Below are 11,701 nucleotides of genomic sequence, written 5' to 3'. Positions count from 1 at the left end.
AATTAAATAGCAATTTATGATGATATGGTTTGAATTGGAAAATATGGTACATAATTAAATTATATTCTGACTAAACCGAAGATCTTTAGTTGAAATGACCTGCACACATCAGCATCAGGGTTACCCTGTACTCTCATCCTCAACAGTGCCATGACAACTGACTCTGTTGCCATGGTGATAAAGATGACCTGACCCAATACCAGTTTGAGAGACATCAAATCATTTTATTATTATTATAAATCATCAATTTCTACATAATACAGTATGTGCTCTTATGAAATCTACACATACACAAAAAAAAATCTATAAATAAATAAGAGAGCAATCATTCCTTATTTATTCATTTATATCAATTACTTTACAAAGATTTATATTTTACAGTGCTTAAAATTAATTTATATTAAAACAATACAATTATGAAAGTGTTTTTTTTTCGTACATCCATCTGGAGGTATATTATTGTGTTTGTACACTCAATGTACATGTTGGGTTGTTTTAACTCAAATCTGAAAAAACCCAAATTATGGTTTAAACAACACAATATTTTTATAAAGTTTAAGTTTGTTTGTGGTTTTTTAGGCATTTTGTAAAGCAAGGCACAAGTGGACCCACACAAACGAAAAAGCACTTTGGTTTCATGGTCAATAAAATCACCATCCGGCTGAAGAAACAGCTTAAAAACGCAGTGGTCAGGCTGAAATACTTTCATTATTGCTTTAAGTAAACAAACACACTTCTTCTGGAAGTAAGCAAAATACTTCTGGAGTGACTAAAAACTTCCTAAAATATTCCAGTTATAGTCTTCAGGAAACATTATTTAGTACCGATTATTTTACGTGTAAACTTAGAATATTTAGGAAGAGATGTGGAAATGTCATGAACTCAAATTGTGCTTTAGATTTCCACCTGAGAGGAAGACGAGAAGAAATGGAAAAGAGGACTTAATTCTGTTTATGATCTGTGAAATACTAAGACCAGTCAAACAAGATAAAGTAACCGTAACATCAGGATCATGGTATCATACAGTACAAATATGAGAGGATGAAGATCAAAGGTTAGTGGTGATCACAGGTGTGACCCCGTGAATCAAGAGGGTCGGGCCCAGATCCCGCGTGAGCAGATCTAACTGATGCAAGTAGTCGGGGTAACGGCTGGTGTCCGCGGGAGGGCGTGGCAAATAGAGGAAACGCACGGCAGGCGCGCCGAGCGGCTGGTCCAAGATCAGTTTATTAACTGCCTGCAAGTACTCGTCCGATACTCGCGAGGTGTTGCTTTGGAAACTATTCGCGTACCCTTTTTCTTCTTCGACTCCGCCCACGTCTCCATCCGGCCCCTCCTCTTCGACTCGCGTCTGACGCTGCCAGTGAAGGGCCACTTGATCGTCCCAGGGGACCGTACGGATGTCCGCTTTCATCCTGAGATCTTTCAGAAGAAGTCCGAGCTTGCGTTCCGTCCCCTTGATGCTCCGGCCCGCCTCCACGCAGAGAAAGAGGCGGAGTCTGGCTTTCTGCCACGCCCTCGTCATGTTAAGGATGCAGGCTAGCTGCAGCAAAAAAAGCGAGCACGTATCCACGTACGCGGCGCTGTCCGGTCGCAGCAGATTCACCGGCCAAACGTCGACGAACACGGGACCTCGGAGAGTTTGGGTTCGATCGAACTCTCCGAAATATCGAGCCAACGCGATGTTCTTCAGCATCTTAACCGCGTCTGCGATTATACAGACGTACTCCTGAGGGCTGAGAGATTTCCCGTCCCTTCCCGCAGACACGCCGTCACGCACAGGTGGGAAATGGAAAGGGGGATCGTCGTGCTCCTCCGGGTCTTCATCCTGAGCAGAACTGTCAGAGGTTCTGATCATCGTCAGGGCAGAGTCCTGGAGTCGGTCCTGAGGTGGGACGTCGTCATAGAAACCTAGAACGAGTGTGTTGGGTCTCATCCCACCTGTATAATAAAAAATAAAGAAACAAAGTGAAATTTAATATATAAACATAGCAATATAACTACAGTGTGATATGTTTGTCTGACGCTCACCGAGTCCTGAAATAAACAGCAGGTGTTGAACTCCATGTCTGATGGAGTCTGCCAGCGTGAGATTGACAAATGCTTTAATATTCAAATGATCCACGAGAGACAACCATGAATCATACTGAGACTGCAGAGGATCTGATGGGAGAACGTCTGGAGACAGACAGAGACATACAGTACAGATGTGATGGGAATTTAAATACTGATTTTCATCAACACCACTTTAAGTTTAGCTGTATTTAGTTTTAGCTCAAAAGCAAAAGTCGCTAAACCTGCATCAAAAATAATATAATAACATTGATTAAATGCTCTCGGCACGTATTACAGGTTCATCAAATACCTTTGCTTGAAATCCACCAACCTCACAGCATTCAGAAATACTGCATTGTTGGCAGAATTCACTAAATGCCTTGTCGACTCTGTGCAGTTGTCCTCTAAGTGCGCAACTGATGAATTCGAGGAACGACTGCGTGTAAAACAAATGTGGATTACATTCAAACTTGTGTCCCTTGTGAGTACTTGGATCTGAATACAACCTGAATGTTGCAGTGACATGGATCACAGTGCCACCTATGTGTGCTTCAGTTTCTTCATTTTTAGTGCAATTGTTGAAGTGGATTTTTTTAAGTGGATGGTTTGCCACAAAAGCTTGCATGCACTTAGAGGGTTTTGCAGCGAAGGACAGTCAAATGTGTTAAATTACAATGAAATGACTTAAGTGACAAACAAAGTGAAAATAAGGCTTTTTTTAATGACTGACTAATAAGCTTTTCATTGGCTTTAAAGTGAAATTACTAAACATAAAAGCATGATTAAAAAATGCTTATTTACAAGATAACATGGCAGATGCACTTAGAGGGTTTTGCATCTGAACACTGCAAAAAAATTACTTTCTTAATTAGTATTTTTGTCTTGTTTTCAGTAAAAACATCTAAAAATTCTTAAATCAATATTTTTTTTCTGATGAGCAAAATGACCCAAGAAAATAAGTCTAGTTTTTAGATTGGAATAAGAATTTTTTTCTTCAGATAAGTAAACTTTTTTCATAAACACTTAATTCAAGATTTTTTTTTTTGCTTGTTTTAAGAACAAATTTGCTTAAATTTTATATTTTTTGTCTAAAAACTAGATTTATTGTCATAGGTCATTGTGCTCATAAAAACATCTTAATTTAAGAATTTTTTTATACTTTTACTGAAAAAAAAAAACTAAATAAGAAAAAAAAATTGCAGTGTTGTTGAGCAAAATGACCTAAGAAAATAAGTTTTGTTTTTATAGAAACAATATACAATTTAAGTAAATTTGTGCTTAAAATAAGCAATAAATAAATAAATAAATAAAAATCTGCCAATGCGGCTAATTTTTCATGAATTATATATATATATTTTTTCAATTTTTTTCTTACCTCATTGGCAGATTATTATATATATATTTTTTGCTTGTTTTAAGCACACATTTACATAAATTGTATATTGTTTGTCTAAAAACAAAACTTATTTTCTTAGGTCATTTTGCTTATCAAGAAATACATCTTGATTTAAGAATTTTTTTTATATTTGTACTGAAAACAAGACAAAAATATTAAGTAAGAAAGTCATTTTTTGCTGTGAACTCCTCAGTTGTGCTCTTAAATTTCACTGCAGTTTGTTGGTAATATATTTGAAATAATTGTCTGTAGTTAAACTAATTTATTTTACTGTAATTTACCCAGATCTCCAAGCTGAATGTGTCCCAGCACATACAGTCCACTCTTTTTGATGTCATTGATGAACGTGATCAATCCCACACTGCACCTGGGGTTACACACCATCAGCAGAATCTGAGGTCTCCAGAACTTCACGTGATCTTTACGAACGTCCAGCATTAGCAGGTATTTACGCACCTGAAAACACACAGGACAGTCAATTCCCTTATGAAAATTAACCACGTTTATTGTGGTAAAAGTGTAGTAACCATGTTTTTTTGGTGTATTGATTGGTTTTACTAGTCTTTGAAAACAAAACCATGCTTATTTTGTGGAAACCACGGTTATTTTTAGTAAAACCATTATTAATTTTTAAGATTATACACAAACTGTAAAGTTACTGTAGTAACAGTGTTACTGTAATAAATCCCAAAGGTGGAGAAAAGCACGTGTGACTATGTGTGTGTGTGTGTAATAAATTAAGTGGCTGTAATATTCCTATGGTACTTGATGGTGACTGTTCCTGGCAACAGTTTCTAAGGCGTCAGTCTCCTGGCAACAGTCCAGTGTAACAGAGGACAGATCACACAACTAAAGATGTGTGTGTGTGTGTGTGTGTGTGTGTGTGTGTGTGTGTGTGTGTGTGTGTGTGTGTGTGTGTGTGTGTGTGTTGACCTGATGGAAGATAAGAGCCTGACTGATGCATCCCCAGCTGCTGATGGGACTCAGGTAATGAATGAGCAGCAGTAACAACAGCATAAAGGCGATGCTGGCAGACGCATAGATGGAGTTTATAAGAAACATCATGACAGCACAGCCGATGATCCCCAGAACACACGTGTGCCAGGTGAAATACCTGAATGTGGGCCTGAGAGAGAGATAAAGTTTGATCTGTAATGACTTTAGTGATGAGAACTAAATCTGTTTCTGTTTCATTAGAGGATGAAGTCATTTAGAGACACGGCACAAAATAAAAACAGGTCAAAGTTCTGCTGTGTGTTTCTAAATGACAGTGAGTGTATTTGTGTACACTAATGTGTATATTTAGACCACTGATAGTGTGTGTATGTGTGACAGTCATTATAAATGGCAATTACCGCAATGTCTTTAATGGTGCATTATCTTCTGAAGTGGTCAGTGTGTGTTTGTGTGTGTGCGTGTATTTAATGGCTCTTTTGGAGGTCCGTGTTAAACGAATCAATGAGTTTAAACAACAGTTTAGTGCAGATGGTTAAATCTCATGAAAACAAAAGTAAATGGATAATTAAGATGTTTTTGCATTGTGAAATTATTCTCGTGACAATTAAGCACATTTAGTTCAGTTTGAGTTCATTTGGTTTTTCCTCATTCGGTGCTTCTGGATTCTAACCTTTGCTTTTTCCGTAACAGTTCGTCTAATGAGAACGAGATAAGTAATAGATTGCATGGAAAATATGCTTTGAGTGTCATGAAAAAAATGCAAAAAGTCCTAATGCTCCTGAAAATACACTTCATGCAAACAAAAATACACTTTATCCTCTTGATTTGGGGTAAAATACAAGCCAGATGTATTCCTGAATACACACACACACACACGCACGCACGACGCACACACATGCATGCATGCATGCATGCACGCACGCACATGCATGCATAGCACACACACACACACACGCGCACATACATACATACATACATACATACACACACACACACACACAGATACATGCATGCAGACATACATAAATGCATGCGCACACACACACACACACACACATGTATGCACATAAACGCATGCACATTCACACATGCGGACGCACACACACACACACACACACACACACACACACACACACACACACACAAACATACACACAAACACACAAACACACACACGCAGATAAATGCATGCAGACAGACATACATGCATGCACACATACACACATATGTATGCACATACATGCACACACGCACACACACACACACACATGCAGATACACACATGCGCACGCACACACACACGCACACACACACACATGTATGCACATAAACGCACGCACATACACACATGCGCACATGCGCACACACACACATACAGGCATGCACGCACGCACACACACACACACACACACACACACACACACACACACACACACACGCATACGCATGCACACATACACACATAAACAAGCACGCAAACACACGCACACACACACACACACACATGCACGCGCACGCACATGCATACATACATACATACATGCACACACACATACATGAACACACACATACATGCACGCACACACACATACATGGACACACACATACATGCACGCACACATACATGCATGCACGCACACATACATGCACGCACACACACATACATGCACGCACACACACATACATGCACGCACGCACACACGCACACACACACATGCATGCACACACACACAAAGCTACTGTTGTACACATGCAAACATAAATGCACTTTCCTCTTGATTTGGGGAGAAATATAAGCCGGATGTGTTCTTGAATACACGCACACACAGCGTCTGTTTTCCACATTCGTTCGAGTTCAGAATCTCATTCCAGTTTTTCTCTTTCTCATTCACCCTTTCATTTCCTTTTGTGTTTTCATTTCTCTGACATTTCACTGTTGTGTCTTTTGCCCTGTTTGTGTCTTTCTTTTCTTCTCCTTCCATTTCTCTTCCTCCGCACCACCACCACCACCCGCTGCTCCGGGCAGCAACCGCAATTATGTTAAAAGCAGATCAGCTCCTGCTTCAGTGATGTCACCCTGCTCGTGTCAGCAAAAAGCAAACTTCTCCGAGTCGAAGGATCCGCGCGACACGCGTACAAACTCTCCGGCGTTTCCATCAGCGTCTGATTAGCAGGACAGTGGAATCAGTTGAAGGGGCCATTAATCAGTTTAATTGCTTTTCTCAATCCAATCTAACAGTTACCAACGTGAGAAGAGGCTCATTTTCTCACACCGAGGCGACAGACAGAACAAACATGCTTCGGTAGTACTTACACACGTCACTAAACCTGTCTGACCACAACCTAGAGTTTATCTTACAAACATCAACACCTGTTCATGACCTCTAACAAACAAACAGATTTACATTTTCAACAAACAGCAGCTGTGCATGACCTCTAAGATACCTTAAAACAATACAGCAAACATCAGCTATGCATTAGGGGTCGACCAATTATTGGCCTGGCCAAAATTAAGCATTTTTCGCTATCAACCCCGGTATCGCTGCTTGCAGCTATATTTATTTTTATTATTATTATTATTATTAATGTTATTATTAACAGTTCTTAGAAGTAAAAAAGATTTTAAAAGCCATTAAAGAAAGATTTTGACAGAGCACTTGTTATTCTTTATTTTGACAATAAGTTTCATTTTTACAACAGACATATATATCAGTTATCGGTCTGCTTGATCTGCAATACTCCATATCAGCCCTAAAAAACAGCAACGCCAATGTTGCATGACGGCAAACAAGCAAACAATAACAATAAAATACTAATATAAGAATGCAAAATATAACATTTTCCCACTTATTTATCATCATCAATTTATTTATCTCACTTTTCTTTGATGGATTAGCATCTGTCAACTTGTTTCTATCTCATTAATTCTGAAAACATGGAGTCCAAAAATCTTCTTTTCCTTTTACTTAGGAATGAAGCCAAAACACAAAACTCAACTCCAAACCACTGGAGCAAAAGATCTGCTTTTATCCTTCAGCAATAAAAGCAAACATATTGTGTTTTATGGATATCCTCTACTCTGCTTTTATGTCTTTGGTGTTGAAAACAGATTGGAAATACCCAGAAAACATTTCATTTTTGGACAGCTGATATACTCGGGAGATCTGGAAGCAGATGAAGACCAGACACATATTCATGAAGGACTAAACAGATGTTCATTTGAACTCATGAACCTCGGGACAGCGGCTTATGTCTAAAATAAAGACAACAGAGAGTCCAGCGCAGACTTATGTTCTTTATATATGACACATATATCACATCTCTTCACGTATATATACTGTTTATTGACCTGGTAAAATCTGTTTGTGTAACACACATGCTGAATGTGCCCGCCTTCAATCCAATTTTTGGTGAAAGCATCATAATGACTACAAACTCAAAACTTACCCTAAAACGTAAACTTGAGCTTTGTATGAAAACTTTTGTTGTAAATGCACTCAAAGTGACAAAGACACAAAATGTTCCTGTGACAGCAGGGACCCACAAACACACCCGCCGCTCTCCCGTGGGTTAATAATAAAGTTTTTCAACTAAATTGGCTATGCTAATCTTGCTCGACTCAGGGGACGTGAACGTTAAACGGCTTTTAATCTGGCACGCCTCTACGGACGTAACAAACAACACAAAAACAACAACAATACACCACAGCCAAGAGGATTTTACAGCACCGCCTCTCAAACGCTCTCAGCCAATCACAGAGTTAAGGAGCTGTGTCCGAATCATGTACATACTGAAGTACATACTGGTTTATCATAAAAATTTGTATCCACCATGACATAAACAAAACAACTGCAACTTTAATTTACATATGTGTTGTTAAACAAGAACAATTAAATCACTAAATCACTTAAAAAGACGGCTGGTTTATAGATTTATGGTATTTTTTATTATATACAATTTGGCGTCTTCTCAGCTTGCGTGGCCTCATGGGACAATACATTTTCCATCACATACACCAGGGGTCTTCAACTACTCTTCTTTGAGGGCCAGATTTTAAAAAATGTAAATATGATGTGGGCCAAACTTTTACCCCTATTTTTATATTTTATTTATTTACCTATATTATTATATATGTATAAAGTATGTTTTTTTGTTAAAAAACATGCATTTTCAAAAACGATTCACACATCTTGTATCCAGTATTTTGCCTTTTAATTACTAAAAACTCATCTTTTTATTTTTAATATTTAAAAAACAATTGCAAGAGACAAATATTATAGGTAAACTAAATGCATCTTTACATTGACTTAACATTGAAATCACTCATGCTTGATGCCTCTATCGCGACTGGTGTGAACACAGCATTAAACTTCTTGAGTTTATAACTTTGTAACTTTCATAAATTGTTACATTTCAAGTATGCACATTATAATGATATACCCATGTTTTATTTATATACTTATATAATAATCTATGTTATAACGCATGTTGTTTTTGTTACTTTTTGTTATAGGTCATATATTAAAAAACATGCATTTTCAAAAAAAGATTCACTCATCTTGTAACCAGTATTTTGCCTGGATACAGAACTCATATTTTCATTTTTAATATTTAAAAAACGATTGCAAGAGCCAAATATTAAAGATAAACTATGAAAATTGCACAAAAAATTGCAAGAGTAAATAATCAACACATGTATTTTTGTATAGCACTAACTCTTATGCTGGATTCACACCAAACGCAGTAGAGGCGGCAAAAACGCGCTATTTGCACGTAGTTGAACGCTTGAACATTTTGAGTTTACTCGCTTCATTCGCACGTGAAAGCTACATGTAGTCATTTAAGACATTTACCTGAAAATTCGAGTAATGGGAGGAGCTTCTGCGACTTCGCTTGCTTCCTTTAATCACATCACTACTAGAGCAAGCTCCTGATTGGTTAATGCGGCGTGATTTTCCGCCAAAGTTCAGATTTTTCAACTCGCGCATTTCCCGCAGCAATGCTCAATTCGAGTCATTCACCCATGTTCACCCATAATAATAAACATGTTTTGACAAAAAATGTTAAAAAATGGATTTATCTCGTTTTGCAACGAAACTCTACAAGTGTTCCTGTAGCTCTACTGGTAAAGTATTGTGTTAGCAGTGCAAAAGGTCATGGGTTCGATTCCCATTGGACAAATATAATGATACAATGTATAGTTTGAATGCTGTAAGTCACTTTGAATAAAATGCATAAATGTAATGTAATGTAAACAATATGCCAATATTTAATTTCAAACGCATTCAGACAGACATAAAGAGAGAAAGAGATATATCACCTGAAATTTGGGGCGGACGCCCACTCCAGCGCTAGACACGCTAGATCAACAGTTGCATAGACCAACAGGAAAAATATAGTGACAATACTGGCAATAGTGTTCAACTTCCCTGAGAATAAAACCAGCTAGAGAGAGAGAGAGAGAGAGAGAGAGAGAGAGAGAGAGAGAGAGAGATTAATTGGTCATCAATAAGTCCACGGTTCAATGTGACCTCTACAGACACTTCACACTTTTCATCTGTGGCTTTACTCCAAACGTGATCTTGCTCGGTCATCTGCTGCTTAGAGAATCAATCTGTTTTATAATCCCAGCTGAAATAAAACCTCGTGAGGGACTCGTTTGAATCACATACACATAAAAGACTCATTTATAACTGATTCCAATACAGTTTTATATAAATACATTGTTAAGATAAGATTGTGTTATGATATCTGCAATCCTGCATTAGATTTTGATGAAATAAAGCAGCGGTGTAATCATAAGACTACCTCAGATCTTCAGATGCATTTAAATGCAGTCTATGTAGTCTTATAAGGAGATTTTGGAGCACAGCCATTATTTCACTTTATTTTATACAGCACTTAACTAAAGCACACACAGTCTGTGACAGGTAGGTGTGTGTGTGTTATTAAGACATTGAGCATTATCCCTCATATTTAGTGTTCCTCTTTTTAAGAGCATCATATATAACATTAACACTCATTTAACTGGTGAGGATAAATTGTGCTTTTATGAGGCGGAGAGCGGCGGGCACAATGCGATTCAAACTCAATGCAACAGGGTCAAACATTACAACCTGAGGAAAAGTCTCACCTGATATAACTTTCAACATTTATCTGCTCACTCATCATCTCTTCATATGCAATACAGATGCATTATGGGAAAACTGACTTCACTAATCTTACAAAAATACTATTATATCATAATAACTTGATTTTGGTATAACTAGATAAGTGTATTACTGTAATATACTGTATGAGAGATCTTACATCACAGTTGTGTGTGCGTGCGTGCAAGTGTATAAAGCATAAGTAGGGGTTATTTCAAGTTTAATAGTGAACATCAGGCAGTGTAACATCACTCATAAGTACAGGTCAAAAGTGTGTGCGTGTGTGTGTGTGTGTGTGTTTAAGGTTGTGTCGTTGTGTTCTTCAGACCTAATGAAGGCAATTTTTCTGTAATCTGGGACTCTTTACATCAATCAGAGACTAACCACTCCATGACAGTAAGAGAGAGTAAGAGAAAGAGAGGGAGAAAGAAAGAGAGTAGATGCTTTTCCATTGCAGATTTGTGTAAAACTTTAGCGTTATTTTCTAAATGTCGACATTAAACTATTGCAAAATGACAGCGTTTCCATTAATCAATGAGGTGCAACTGAAACTTTTTCACTGAAAATCATTTCAATCATCACATGGACTGATGTTGGTAGGCTAACTAATATCATATCCACTGTACTAGACATTATTTTTAACTAAAGGTAGACAGTAGAGTATTATCCAAACATTAATGCCAAGGAAAGCGCCTTATACTTAGGAGTGGCAACGTATAGGTTGGAGGTAATAGTAGATTATTTTAAATCAAAAGAGATGTAGGAGTGTTATTCAAACATTATTGGCAATAGTAGGGCGATTAAGTGCAAAAAGCAATCACTTTGCGATAAAAGCATCAAATTTGGTAGAAAGGCTCACAAAAGGGGTCTGATCAGATTTAGGACGGTAGGCGCTCGAAATTTGGCCCCAGTTTTTTTCAAAATGGCCGCCAAATATGGATTTCATAATGTCATAATGGATAGATGACAGAACTGTATTTTTTGGTCTATAAGCCGGGTTTTTTTCATAACTTGGCTGGTGCTGCATCTTATAGTCAGGTGCGCCTTGTAAGTCAGTACGAATTAATTTTGACATTTATGAGGCAAGAGACAACATTACCATCTACAGCCACGGCACGAAAGTCCGCCATATGCTGCTTCTGTA

General features: G+C 37.7%; 1 protein-coding gene across 1 annotated transcript in view; it reads right to left on the bottom strand.

The window, feature by feature from the left end:
• Window positions 1–314: 314 nt before the first annotated feature.
• The window catches only part of LOC141361425 (solute carrier family 12 member 9-like), a 44,850-nt gene continuing 33,463 nt past the window's right edge, over window positions 315–11,701 (bottom strand). Inside the window, exons 9-13 of the mRNA XM_073862651.1 lie at window positions 9,729–9,853; window positions 4,385–4,577; window positions 3,733–3,907; window positions 2,032–2,178; window positions 315–1,941 (exon numbers count right to left, since the gene is read on the bottom strand). Coding sequence (XP_073718752.1) covers window positions 1,049–1,941; window positions 2,032–2,178; window positions 3,733–3,907; window positions 4,385–4,577; window positions 9,729–9,853 — 1,533 coding nt within the window. The 3' untranslated portion in view covers window positions 315–1,048. The remainder of the gene's footprint in view (window positions 1,942–2,031; window positions 2,179–3,732; window positions 3,908–4,384; window positions 4,578–9,728; window positions 9,854–11,701) is intronic.

The sequence above is a fragment of the Misgurnus anguillicaudatus genome, chromosome 24 (assembly GCF_027580225.2).
Source record: "Misgurnus anguillicaudatus chromosome 24, ASM2758022v2, whole genome shotgun sequence".
Classification (NCBI taxonomy): Eukaryota; Metazoa; Chordata; class Actinopteri; order Cypriniformes; family Cobitidae; genus Misgurnus; species Misgurnus anguillicaudatus.
This window is presented reverse-complemented; position numbering and strand designations above follow the sequence as displayed.